The sequence below is a fragment of the Lepidochelys kempii genome, chromosome 25, assembly GCF_965140265.1.
Source record: "Lepidochelys kempii isolate rLepKem1 chromosome 25, rLepKem1.hap2, whole genome shotgun sequence".
In the NCBI taxonomy this organism is placed as follows: Eukaryota; Metazoa; Chordata; order Testudines; family Cheloniidae; genus Lepidochelys; species Lepidochelys kempii.
The window spans coordinates 5,916,172-5,930,313 of NC_133280.1; the positions used below are offsets into that span (position 1 = coordinate 5,916,172).

The 14,142-nt window shown below is 46.7% G+C and overlaps 1 protein-coding gene across 5 annotated transcripts in view; it reads right to left on the reverse strand.

Moving 5' to 3' along the window:
- Positions 1 to 14,142, reverse strand: part of REXO1 (RNA exonuclease 1 homolog) — a 78,559-nt gene that overhangs the window by 49,429 nt on the left and 14,988 nt on the right. Inside the window, exon 1 of one of the 5 annotated variants that reach the window (XM_073324146.1) lies at positions 11,358 to 13,870. The exons of the other annotated variants lie outside the window; for them this stretch is intronic. Coding sequence (XP_073180247.1) covers positions 11,358 to 11,397 — 40 coding nt within the window. The 5' untranslated portion in view covers positions 11,398 to 13,870. Of the gene's footprint in view, positions 1 to 11,357; positions 13,871 to 14,142 lie in introns of those variants that run through there. 5 annotated transcript variants of the gene reach the window in all.

The window sequence follows — 14,142 nt, forward strand, 5'->3', positions numbered from 1 at the left end:
ATAATGAGTTTTTAAATTATTTTTATTACTGTAAGCACTGCAGAGCTAACATGGTTGCACAAGAACAAACTGTATTTTATTTTGACAAAAATTGCCAGCCAAGTTCTAGTTATTTTTTACTGTTGATGCCAGTGTCTGAAGCACCAAACATCTCCAATTTCACTTGCAGTCCACTGAGGTTTGTGACTGTGAGGGAGAAAACCTTACCCTGGCTGATAAACTGAGCAAATGTGACACAGAAATCACGGAAATGGAAGTACCACCATTACCGGGTCTTTTAGAAAGGTAAAACTACACTTCAATTTCATAGAGCAAGGAGATTAAGACACATGTATTAAGTACTCTCACAAAATTTAAAAGATAACCAGAAATGTCTGACATTTGTCTCTCCACAAATCTCTTTTCAGATGTTGCAACTTCCTCAGATAATTATAACATTAGAACTGTCTGAGAATCTTGGTGAGCGCAGACTCTGAACAATCCACCTTGGCATTTAGACTAATTGTAGTGATATCCTACCACTCCATTTTATCTTTTACATAGAAATAGAGAAGAAAGATTTGCTGGGGAGATTTTTTTTGTGAATGCATTTTTACTCTTGCTGTATAAGTAGTCTGCACATCACTTGAAAATTATACATCTATTTATCCAAGTAGGAGATAGCAACTTTCAATTGAGACATTAAAGTCAAAGAAAATCAGTAAAGCACAGCCTGGTATCTAATCTGCTCACAAGGCACCTGTATTCTAACTAGTGCACACAGTTTTGTGGTAATTATGTAGTCAGCAAGCAACTTGCTCCCTCTCTAAGTAACAGGCACAGAGAAAGATAATTTTCTCCTCTGTTATTAACAGAAGTTCATGACAACAATCATGATGTAGGGCCACTAAGTGCTACTAAACTGGCCTGTTCATCCCCATACATTTCTAAAAAATGAACCAAGATCTCAATCAAAATGATTCTGCTGAACCCACGACATTAACTTAAGAAAAACTTACTACTTTATACTGAAAGCAGGATGTATTTTAAAAGTAAATCAATAAAAATAATGAGTTTGGTCTATTGTTAAGAAACCAATGGCTAAGCTTTTGTGCAAAACCTGGCTAGAGCTCAGGGCTCCGCAGAGATGAAAAACAAGATGGTTTTTCATGTTGCTTCCTGAACAAGGGCTACTCAAGGCAATACATTAAAACAAACTGCAAAAATTGAAAATGAATGAATGTGAAGACTCAGTTTAGGTTTTACTCTTGTAAACTGACTCAAAACTAGAAGAGACAGAATATTCTTTCATGGGATTTATTGTTTATGGCCAATTATAAGAATATAAAAGAGTTCCCATACTTGGTCAGACCATGATCCATGTTGCCTAGTATCCTGTCCCCGATACCATACCATACCAGAGTTTCAGGGGAGTGTACACAACAGGGCAATTATGTTTTCCACTCTCGGGATAAATGATCTTTTTTTAATTCCTATCATAGGATGGAGGCAAATCCTATGTAATGAACTCTTTGAAACATAGAATCATAGAATATCAGGGTTGGAAGGGACCTCACAAGGTCATCTAGTCCAACCCCCTGCTCAAAGCAGGACCAATCCCCAACTAAATCATCCCAGCCAGAGCTCTGTCAAGCCTGACCTTAAAAACCTCTAAGGAAGGAGATTCTACCACCTCCCTAGGTAACGCATTCCAGTGTTTCACCACCCTCTTAGTGAAAAAGTTTTTCCTAATATCCAACCTAAACCTCCCCCACTGCAACTTGAGACCATTATTCCTTGTCCTGTCCTCTTCTACCACTGAGAATAGTCTAGAACCATCCTCTTTGGAACCACCTCTCAGGTAGTTGAAAGCAGCTATCAAATCCCCCCTCATTCTTCTCTTCCGCAGACTAAACAATCCCAGTTCCCTCAGCCTCTCCTCATAAGTCATGTGTTCCAGACCCCTAATCAGTTTTGTTGCCCTTCGCTGGACTCTCTCCAATTTATCCACATCCTTCTTGTAGTGCGGGGCCCAAAACTGGACACAGTACTCCAGATGAGGCCTCCCCAATGTTGAATAGAGGGGAATGATCACATCCCTCGATCTGCTGGTTATGCCCCTACTTATACTTCCCAAAATGCCATTGGCCTTCTTGGCAACAAGGGCACACTGTTGACTCATATCCAGCTTCTCGCCCACTGTCACCCCTAGGTCCTTTTCCGCAGAACTGCTGCCTAGCCATTCGGTCCCTAGTCTGTAGCGGTGCATTGGGTTCTTCCGTCCTAAGTGCAGGACCCTGCACTTATCCTTGTTGAACCTCATCAGATTTCTTTTGGCCCAATCCTCCAATTTGTCTAGGTCCCTCTGTATCCTATCCCTGCCCTCCAGCGTATCTACCACTCCTCCTAGTTTAGTATCATCCACAAATTTGCTGAGAGTGCAATCCACACCATCCTCCAGATCATTTATGAAGATATTGAACAAAACCGGCCCCAGGACCGACCCTTGGGGCACTCCACTTGATACCGGCTGCCAACTAGACATGGAGCCATTGATCATTACCTGTTGAGCCCGACAATCTAACCAACTTTCTACCCACCTTATAGTGCATTCATCCAGCCCATACTTCCTTAACTTGCTGACAAGAATACTGTGGGAGACCGTGTCAAAAACTTTGCTAAAGTCAAGAAACAATACATCCACTGCTTTCCCTTCATCCACAGAACCAGTAATCTCATCATAGAAGGCGATTAGATTAGTCAGGCATGACCTTCCCTTGGTGAATCCATGCTGACTGTTCCTGATCACTTTCCTCTCATGTAAGTGCTTCAGGATTGATTCCTTGAGGACCTGCTCCATGATTTTTCTGGGGACTGAGGTGAGACTGACTGGCCTGTAGTTCCCAGGATCCTCCTCCTTCCCTTTTTTAAAGATTGGCACTACATTAGCCTTTTTCCAGTCATCCGGGACTTCCCCCGTTCGCTATGAGTTTTCAAAGATAATGGCCAATGGCTCTGCAATCACAGCCGCCAATTCCTTTAGCGCTCTCGGATGCAATGCGTCCGGCCCCATGGACTTGCGCACGTCCAGCTTTTCTAAATAGTCCCTAACCACTTCTTTCTCCACAGAGGGCTGGCCACCTACTCCCCATGCTGTGATACCCAGCGCAGCAGTCTGGGAGCTGACCTTGTTCATGAAGACAGAGGCAAAAAAAGCATTGAGTACATTAGCTTTTTCCACATCCTCTGTCACTAAGTTGCCTCCCTCATTCAGTAAGGGGCCCACACTTTCCTTGGCTTTCTTCTTGTTGCCAACATACCTGAAGAAACCCTTCTTGTTACTCTTAACATCTCTTGCTAGCTGCAGCTCCAGGTGTAATTTGGCCCTCCTGATTTCATTCCTACATGCCCGAGCAATATTTTTATACTCTTCCCTGGTCATTTGTCCAATCTTCCACTTCTTGGAAGCTTCTTTTTTATGTTTACGATCCGCAAGGATTTCACCGTTAAGCCAAGCTGGTCGCCTGCCATATTTACTATTCTTTCGACACATCGGTTGGTTTGTCCCTGTAACCACAATAGGGATTGCTTGAAATACAGCCAGCTCTCCTGGACTCCTTTCCCCTTCATGTTATTCCCCCAGGGGATCCTACCCATCAGTTCCCTGAGGGAGTCAAAGTCTGCTTTCCTGAAGTCCAGGGTCAGTATTCTGCTGCTTACCTTTCTCCCCTGTGTCAGGATCCTGAACTCAACCAACTCATGGTCACTGCCTCCCAGATTCCCATCCACTTTTGCTTCCCCCACTAATTCTTCCCGGTTTGTGAGCAGCAGGTCAAGAAAAGCTCCCCCCCAGCTGGCTCCTCTAGCACTTGCACCAGAAAATTGTCAGCCTACTCTCATTCTATTAATCCAGGGGTGGGCAAACGTTTTGGTCTGAGGGACACATCCAGGTATAGAAATTGTATGGCGGGCCAAGAATGCTCATGAAATTGGAGGCTGGGCTGTGGGAGGGGGTGAGGGCTCTGTGGTGGGGCCAGAAATGAAGAGTTCAGTGTACAGGAGGGGGCTCCAGGCTGGGGCAGGTGGTTGGGGTGCAGGCTCTGGCTGGGGGTGCTGGCTCTGGAGTGGGGCTGGGGATGAGGATTTGGGGTGTTGGAGGGTGCTCTGGGCTGGGATCAAGGGGTTCAGAGGGCAGGAGGGGGATATAGGTTGGGGAGTGGGAGGGGGGTCAAAGGTGCAGGCTCCAGGCAGCGCTTACCTCAAGCAGCTCCCAGAAGCAGCAGCATGTCCCCCCTCCAGCTCCTACGCAGTGGTGCATCCAGGCAGCTCTGCACACTGCCGCATCCGCAGACGCCGCCCCTGCAGCTCCCATTGGCAGTGGTTCCCGGCCAATGGGAGCTGTGGGGGTGGCACTTGGGGCGAGAGCAGAGTGCCAAGCCCCTTGGCTGCCCCTACGTGTAGGAGCCAGAGTGGGGTCGTGCCGCTGCTTCTGGGCTCAATGGGTAGCGATCAATGGCTCGATGTCTAGTTGACAGCTGGTAGCAAGCGGAGTGCCCCAGGGGTCGGTCCTGGGGGCGGTTTTGTTTAACATCTTTATTAATTATCTGGATGATGGATTAATTGCACCCTCAGCAAGTTCGCAGATGACACTAAACTGGGAGGAGAGACAGATACGCTGGAGGATAGGGATAGGCTACAGAGGGACCTAGACAAATTAGAGTATTGGGGCAAAAGAAATTTGATGAGGTTCAATAAGGACAAGTGCAGAATCCTGCAGTTAGGATGGAAGAATCCCATGCACCGCTACAGACTAGGGACTGAGTGGCTGGGCAGCAGTTCTGCAGAAAAGGACCTGGGGATTACAGTGGACAAGAAGCTGGATATGAGTCAGCAGTGTGCCCTTGTTGCCAAGAAGGCCAATGGAATACTGAGCTGTATTAGTAGGAGCACTGCCAGCAGATCAAGGGAAGTGATTATTCCCCTCTATTCGGCACTGGTGAGGCCACATCTGGAGTATTGCGTCCAGTTTTGGGCCCCCAACTACAGAAGGGATGTGGACAAATTGGAGAAAGTCCAGCAGAGTGCAATGAAAATGATTAGGGGGCTGGGACACATGACTTATGAGGAGAGGCTGAGGGAACTGGGGTTATTTAATCTGCAGAAGAGAAGAGTGAGGGGGGATTTGATAGCAACCTTCAACTACCTGAAGGGGGGCTTCAAAGAGGATGGAGCTCGGCTGTTCTCAGTGGTGGCAGATGACAGAACAAGGAGCAGTAGTCTCAAGTTACAGTGGGGAAGGTCTAGGGTGGCTATTAGGAAAAACTATTTCACTAGGTGGGTGGTGAAGCACCACAGTGGGTTACCTAGGGAGGTGGTGGACTCTCCATCCTTAGAGGTTTTTAAGGCCCAGCTTGACAAAGCCCTGGTTGGGATGATTTAGTTGGGGTTGGTCCTGCTTTGAGCAGGGGGTTGGACTAGATGACTTCCTGAGGTCTCTTCCAACCCTAATCTTCTATGAGTCTATGACTGGAGCGCCAGAGCAGGGCAAACCCAAGACCCTGCTCCCCGGCAGAAGCTCGAGGGCCGTATTAAAATCTCTGAAGGGCAGGATGTGGCCCCCGGGCCGTAGTTTGCCCACCCATGTATTAATCTGTTTCCAAAGTCCAGTTATAGATGTTTTCTGCTGGCTATTGCCAAGTTAGTCATATTGCGCACAGCGTGTGCAAATGTGACATTGCTTCTCAGGCAGCGTGGAAAAGGGATGGCATTTAGAAGTGGGAGTGTCCACTGTACCTCCTAGAAATGGAATGGATTTTGGGAATGTTGTATTGTTACTTCTGACTGTCCTGCCCAGCAGCATCTTTTGGAAAGTGCAGTCCCACCCTATGAAAATGTGGCAACAGGAGTAACCTTTGCAACATGACACATTTCCAAAGTGACAGGTCAGACAGTGGATAGGGCTGCTCTAGCAGAGGAAGGAGGAGCAACCCAGAGGACAGAGGAAGACACAGATAGTTGGTAGTCAAAACACCTACGCCTCTCCGCACTGCCAGATCTTCAACGACAAGAACACACTTGCCTCTCCAGCCACTCCCACAGGCCTATCCCATCCCCTGTGGAAAGATGAGGTTTTATATCTTTCACATATGCAGCACTGGCAAATCCATAGGTGCTCTCCCCCCTTTCAAAACCAGGGTATCCAAATTTGGCACACTTTTCAGTGGCAGGTTTGGAATACTACACTTTGGCACACAGCTTCACAATGTTAGCTGTGATGAACTTGCTACTATAAATAAAACACAATCCATTTTACAGACTACTTGAAGCTGCAGGTAAGTCATGCAAATCAGGTGCAGCCCTCTGGCTGCTGACAAATCGCCATTATGGCTCTTGTAAAATCTGGATGCTCTTATTCTAAAGCAACCCTGTCCTGTTCTCCTTCTCCAGCGGGACAGTAACAAAGCTGGCTCTCACAGGTGGGTACATAAAGCAGGTGAAAATCAGGGCCGTAATAGTGATGCACAGGAGTCACAGAATCAAAAAAAAAAATCAAACAAGCTGATATGGGCAATTTACATCTCTTCCTCAAATGCTTACAAGCCTAACCATACAAGGTTGTGTGCTTCCTCTGAAAAGTGTTGAGCTCCCTTATCTCCCACTCAAAGTACGAATTGAGGGTGCTTAGCACCTTACAGAATGAGCCCGCAAGTGGGTGGAATAGAGACACTGGTTTTATGAAATGCCTTTCATACTCCAAGTCTCTCAAAGCCTTTTACAAAATAATTAGTCGGAAAGCACAGGAACTGTGTGGGCAAAGGCGGTACGTCACTACGTTCCGAGTGACAGCTCAAACGGTCTTCAACATTAGGAACGCAGGGCATTACTTTGAAAGAATGAATGTTATTTTACATTTACATAGCATACGCCCCCCCGAAAGATCCCAAAGTGCTTTACAAATCAAATATAGACAGCGCTTCTGCAACGCAGCCATCTTTGAGTAAGGGTGGCAAACTACCAGCCGTAAAATCTGTCACATCCACACATGGTGGACAGAACTTCTGTGTTTAATACCTAACTGAAAAGACAGCTACACCACATGAACTGACCTCAATTTATCTTCCCCAGGAGGAGGAAGGGCTGAGTGAGCCCTACGGGGATTTTAAAAGGTGGTTATGGAGAGCCTCAGGCTAAGATTATACTTAAAATGCTACAGCAGCACCACTGTAGCACTTCAGTGTAGACACTCACTACAGCAATGGGAGGGGGTTCTCCCCTCCACGAGAAGCCATCGCTAGGTCAGCAAAACAAATCCTCCATTGAATTAGCGCTGCGTACACCTGATAGACGCAGCTATGCTGATGCAACTTTTCTGTGTAAATCAGGCCTCAGTGTCCCCTTCTCCAAAGCAGAAGACACCTCAGAGGGAGGTGGTACATAAAACCAAAGGTAGTCAGAGACCACATTCTCACTGTGTCCACATTACAGAGCCTATGCCAGCATAGCTATGTTGGCTTAGCTGTGTTGGTATAGCCCCCTAGTGTAGACGCAGCATACACCAACAGAAGGAGTTTTTCTGCCCTCAGAGAGCAACACTTCCCCAAACAATGTTAGCTGCGTCTACACTGGGGGGTTTGTCAGCATAGCTATGTTGCAGGGGGGCGGGGGGGAATGGCAGGGTTCATGCCCCTGATGCCAGTATAAATTTTAAGTGTAGACCAGGCCTCAGTCTAACAAGAAGAAACTGGGAAGAGATTTGGGGTGAAAACAGGAGTAAAACCAGAAACAAACTGCTTAATCTTCAGGATGAGAATTGTACTGAACTACCTACCACCATTAATGCAACTGGTAACCTCCCCCTCACCCCCACCGTAGCAAAAAAAAAGCCTATTCCAACATCACAGAGAGAAAGAATGTGGTGGGGTGACCCGAGATGCTAGCAAAGCTTTTCTTTCCAGTCCTTACACTCTAGAACAAGATGAAGACCCACAGTCCAGTGTACACCATTTTAAGACAACTGGAGGAAAACTGGCAGTTTGCACTAGGGTAATATTAGATGTCTAACAAGCAGCTGTGAAAGAGGTATGGGGACAGCATCTAAACGTTTGCCAAGGGTCAGTGAATCATGGCAGTGATGCATGTCCACACGCAGAAGTTGTACTGCTTTAATGACACCGCTATTGTCAAAGCGGTACAAGGACATGTTTATACTGCTATAAAAGTGCTAATACCGGTATAGCTTATTCCTGTATGTGACAGGGAATAAGTTACACTGTTAGGGCATGGCTACACTTGCAGATGTAGAACGCTGAGAGTTAAACCAGCCCTTGGAGAGCACAGCAGGGAAAGCGCTGCAGTGTGTTCACACTGTCAGCTGCAAGCGCATTGGCATGGCCACATTTGCAGCACTTGCATTGGGAGCGGTGCATTATGGGCACCTATCCCACAGAGCACCTCTTCCCATTCTGGCACTGTGGCTTGTGGGAAGGGGGCGGGGGAGTGCGGGGCATTCTGGGTCCCGTCCCAATGCCCCAATATGCACCGCTTCGCATCCAAGCAATCCCTGTGCTTCCATCCACACTTGGCGCCATCTTTCAACAGTTTTTGTACTGCACACTCTGTCTTCCCTTTCGGTCTGCAGGAATGGAGCCCGAAATGCTGAGGAATATGCTGATGGGTCTCGCCAGCGCGTCACGAATTGCAGTCGAGTTACTCCTTAAGCTACAAGCTGATAGTGAGGAGTCCGACGATGATGTTGGTTCATATACGTTATGTGAGTCAAGATTGCTTGTGGCATTCACGGACATGCTCACCACCGTGGAACGCTGCTTTTGGGCTTGGGAAACAAGCCCTGAGTGGTGGGATCACATCGTCAGGCAAGTCTGGGATGACGAGCAGTGGCTGCAGAACTTTCGGATGAGAAAAGCCACTTTCATGGGACTGTGTGCTGAGCTCGCCCCCACCCTGAGGCGCAAGGACACGAGATTGAGAGCTGCCCTGACGGTGGAGAAGCAGGTGGCTATTGCAATCTGGAAGCTGGCAACTCCAGTGAGCTACCAATCGGTCGCTAGCCAGTTTGGAGTGAGGAAGTCGACCATTGGAATCGTGTTGATGCAGGTTTGCAGGGCCATTAATCGCATCCTGCTCAGAAGAACCGTGACTCTGGGTAACGTGCATGACACCGTGGCTGGCTTTGCAAAAATGGATTTCCCTAACCGCGGTGGGGTGACAGAGGTGATGCATATTCCAATTCTGGCACCAGCCCACCTAGCCTACGAGTACATAGATCGGAAGGAGTATTTCTCTATGGTTCTCCAGGCGCTTGTGGATCACTGTGGGCGTTTCATTGACATTAACGCAGGCTGGTCCAGAAAGGTGCATGACGCAGGCATCTTTCAGAACACAGGCCTGTTCAGAAAGCTGAAACTTTCTTCCCAGACCAGATCACCATAGGGAAAGTCAAAATGCCCATTATAATCCTTGGAGACCCCGCTTACCCTTTAATGCCGTGGCTCATGAAACCCTACACAGGGAGCCCTGACAGCAGCAAGGAGCGGTTCAACAACAGGCTGAGTTGGTGCAGAATGACTGTGGAGTGTGCTTTTGGCCGTTTAAAGGGCCGCTGGCGCTGTCTGTATAGGAAGCTGGACCTGGCCAATGACAACATCCCCACGGTTATATCTGCGTGCTGTACCCTCCACAACATTTGTGAAGGGAAAGGTGAAAGATTCACTCAGGCATGGAACTCAGAGGTTCAATACCTGGAGGGGGAATTAGAACAGCCAGAGAGCAGGGCTATTAGAGGGGCCCAGCGCAGGGCTGCAAGGATTAGGGATGCCTTGAGGGAGCAATTTGAGACTGAAAGCCATCAGTAATGTTTGGTGCCCTTCATGGGACTGAAGTGCAGTGGTTCCAATGTTAGTAGGAATCTGCGCTTCGTATGATGCGCTGACCTGCAGTGCCTGTTGTTTTCCTGGACTACGGTATCTTTTACTTAATGCAATATTAAAGACTGTTTTCAAAGCCAAAAGATTCATTTTTTGAAAATAAAATTCATTTATTGAAAAGAAACAACTGCTTGGGAAACAGAAAGGGCATGACATATCTGTGCTGTTTGGGACAAGGGAACAGGGTTGGGTGGGGAACGGTACAATCACAGATTTGCATATGTCCTATCATACTCAGCCTTCCTGTCTGGAGTGCTGTGCAATGAGTGCTGCACTTCAGGATGGCTATACTGCAAGGTGATGGGGATTGAATGCAGTGGGTAAGCGTCGTAGTTTGCAGGGCTGGGTGGTGAAGCTACAGGTGTTGGAGGCAGCTGGTGGTGATAAGAACCTGGATGTTGGGGAAAGTGAGTTGGCCGTGACATGGAGGCACAAGGGAAAGAGTTTTGTGAAAAGGGCTGCAGAGGGGGACAGGCACCAAAGTGCTCCGCCTGCATTGCTACCAGCACCTGTATCAAGTCTGCTTGGCGTTCCATGATGCTTAGCAGCCGCTCCGTACTTTGGTGCTGGCGATCCGCATTCTGCTGGTGGACCCTCCTTTCACCACTCCTGCACTTATTGATTTTCATTAAGGGAGTGCTGCATTAGTTCATGCAGCATGTCCTCTTTACTTCTACATGTCTGCTTCCTGATTCTTTGGAGTCTTTCGGCCATTGATAACAAAGATGGCTAGGATCTCAAGGTTGCATCTGTAAAGCCATAATACAACGCTTAGCAGAGTCAGCATTGTTCACACCAGACAGAGAAATGATTTGGCCGTACTTAAAGTACAGTGTACACAATAGCAGAAAGTGACCGTCCCAAAGCAAGCACACACAACCCACAGGAGCCCGAAAATGTTGAGTAAGCACAGGAGCAAGGGGGACTGTTTGGTTCATGGCCATACTGTCCTCTGGGGTTCTGTACCTTGGGGAGAGCCAACAGCTGCAGGGGGCCCCATATTGAACACTATCCCCACATTTTCCACAGGATGAGTTCGTCCCGGAAGATATCTCGCTGCTGAGGGTGACCTGGGAAGCAAGGGAGAATCTTCTACTACTATGTGGCTTCCGTCCTGGCCCACATGCAGCTTGCCTGTGTGCAGCAATGGTCCCCCCGCCCGTCACAGTGGCACGGACATGTTAGTCTCACTGGGACAAGGAGCACAGTTGCTCTGCTAAGGAACCTGCACAAGTGGATTGCCCAGCTTCTGCATGAGACCGTTGAAGAGGTCACTGAGGCCGATTACCACGATGTGATAGAGCACATCAACACCCTATTCTGCATCTAGGCGTGCATGCAGCCCTAACCCTGCATGCAGCCCTAACCCTGCAACCCTCCTCGCCCCAAGAGCCCGCACCAAACAACTTCCTTCCCAAAATAAAAGCCGCTTACCAGGCACCTCTTCTGGTGTTTGTTCTTCCCCAAGCATCATCTGTTGTGACTGGCTACCTTCCTCCTGGCTTGAAAACAGCTACTGGCTGCATGTATCTAGGGATGCCGGGCTGTCCCGCTCTTCCTCAGCACCCTCGCTCCCACTTTCCTCCTCCTCCTGCCTTGTTGAACTGGACTCTGAAGTGTCCATAGTGGTCTTCGAAGTGGAGGTGAGGTCGCCCCCAAATATCGTGTCCAGCTCTTTGTAGAAACGGCAGGTGGCGGGGGCAGCACCGGAGTGGCAGTTTGCCTCGCGAGCTCTGCAGTACGCATTCCACAGCTCCTTCGCTTTAACCCTGCACTGCAGTGCGTCTCGGTCATGGCCCCTTTCCATCATGTCCCTTGATATCTGCCCGAAGGTATTGTAATTCCTACGGCTGGAGCGCAACTGGGACCGGACAGCTTCCTCCCCCCAAACACTGATGAGGTCCAGCACCTCGCCATTGCTCCATACTAGGGCTTGCCTGGTGTGTGGCAGCATGGTCACCGGGAAAGATTCACTGAGAGCACTCCATGCCTGGCTGAGCAAATAGGAAGAGGAATTTCAAAATTCCCAGAGAATTTGAAAGGTGGGTCTGATGGTTGGTCACCTCAGGGCAGGGCAGTAGAGTTCAAAGTGATGACCAGAATGAACAGGCATCGTGGGACACTTCTGATCAGAGCGCATTAATAGACCAGGGCATCCACACTGGCATCGCGGCGCTGCAGCGGGGAGCTTCTAGTGGAGGTGGATTACCAGGAGCACTCCAGCCACGGAGTCAGAGCGCTTTATGTGCCTTGCCAGTGTGGACGCGTCATGAGTTAGGGCGCCCAGGGCTGCTTTAATGCGCTCTAACTCTCAAGTGTAGCCAAACACTGATGTAAGGCAGCTTTATGTCAGGATAACTCATCCACGCCAGGACTGTATAAGTAAAAGCCACCCCCTTAACTGAAACAGTTACACCAGTACAAAAATCTACGTGTCGACCAGCTTTTAGACTAATGCAGTTTGTATTGTGATATTCTAATGTACAAATCAGTTTATTTTATTTTTTACACATTTTACTTTAGTGGAATGATCAGTTGGTCAGCTACAGAATAAACCCTGAAAATATCAAGGGTCTTGTGAGATTTCTTCTTAAAAGAGCTCTTTTGTGTGTCAGTGGATAGTTTGATTGGATTACACAGAAAATGTGGTATCTGATCAGCTTTATTCCTGTATAAGACACATGCTTAAGTGAGCTCCACTATACTACTTTGGACTGTTACCTTCAGTTGTGATGTGTTTGCATAATGCACTAGAAATACAAGCAAAGATTTTTTTAAGAGTGAATGTCTAGAGTAAGGCAAACTAAATAAGCTGCCTCAAGTCAGGCCACTTATTTAAGCACCATACTGTAGACTTCATATGGAACCTAACTTTACATGCTTAAAAATCTTGGCCATTATATAAAAAAAAACAAACACCCCTATTTGCTTTTTGCATTTGTTACTTTCAGTTCAGTACATAAAACATTTAAGAAAAATCTTTACAGTTAAGGAAGATAGCAGAAACTAGATCACTTATTTTGCAGTTATTTCAGCTATACAATAACCCTATGATAATTCTGTTAAAACAAAATGGGCAGATTAAAGGTATTACTTAATGAAATTTCTCTTTTTTGATGAGAAGTTAAAGAGAGATGTCTCCCAGGAATATCACAGGGCAACCAAACTTGAGATAGCAACTCCCTGTCTGACTGTTAGTTTAATTACGATTAAGACACTTTTTAAAAAAAATTCAAATTATTTTAAGAATAAATACATCTTAGAATGAACATATTAAAATACATCTTCCAATGCATCAAAAAAAATTCCTTTTAAAAAACATGTTATAGCTCTATATAAATGCTTATCACTAAAACCAGAAAATGTACTAAACTCAGATGTATTCCAGAAGAGACCAGTGTGCTTTGAAATGAATCCCACTTAAACAACTTTTCTGGGCAAGAAGAATAGAAAATGTGGAACAGGCTTCCACAGAAAGTTAGGGTTTTTCCCCCCTTAGTTGTAGTTATGCTGGTGGTGTTGGGTTTTTGTTTGTTTGGGTTTTTTGGGGGGAGCAGGGCACGGAGGGGGTGTCAATTCTGCAATGGCAATGTTATTCAAACAGCTTCATTTCGGCCAGGAGCAAAAGGCTGTAGCATCTTCTCCAGTATAATGGTCATTCTAGTTTTTGCAACATAGATGAAGATAGCAAACGAAGACTGACATTATTTATTAAACATGATGCAGCCAGTACAAGGTCGCCTATTTGATTTAAAAACTTATTTTCCAATGAATCATTCTGCATCAATAGATGCTTTGTTTAAAGGCAACCTAGGAGTGTGTATATAACATGCTTTTTATTTGGAATACAGAGCCCTTCTGTTTGATCAATTCCTACCACTGAAGTTTATAATTTGGGAAGAAAACAGGCTGCTTTTTGCATCTGTATTGCTCAAGAGGGAGCAAATATCTTGCTCTCAAAGGCAGCACAAACTAGAGGAGCTAAGAGGTAGCTGCAGGGGAATCAGAAATATTAAAATTTTGGGCAACTGAAGTCTCGCAATGCCAGACTTGTAAGCAAGACATTAATCTTTTGTTACAGTGACTATCAGTCTCGGGCATCTAACTGTTCAAGGTAGCGGTTTGGAAACATTTTCAGACAAAAACAGCCATTTTTGTGACAGCCAGAGCAACTGTGCTAGATTAACACCATGCTTATGTTCACAATGTTAGTGCTGAC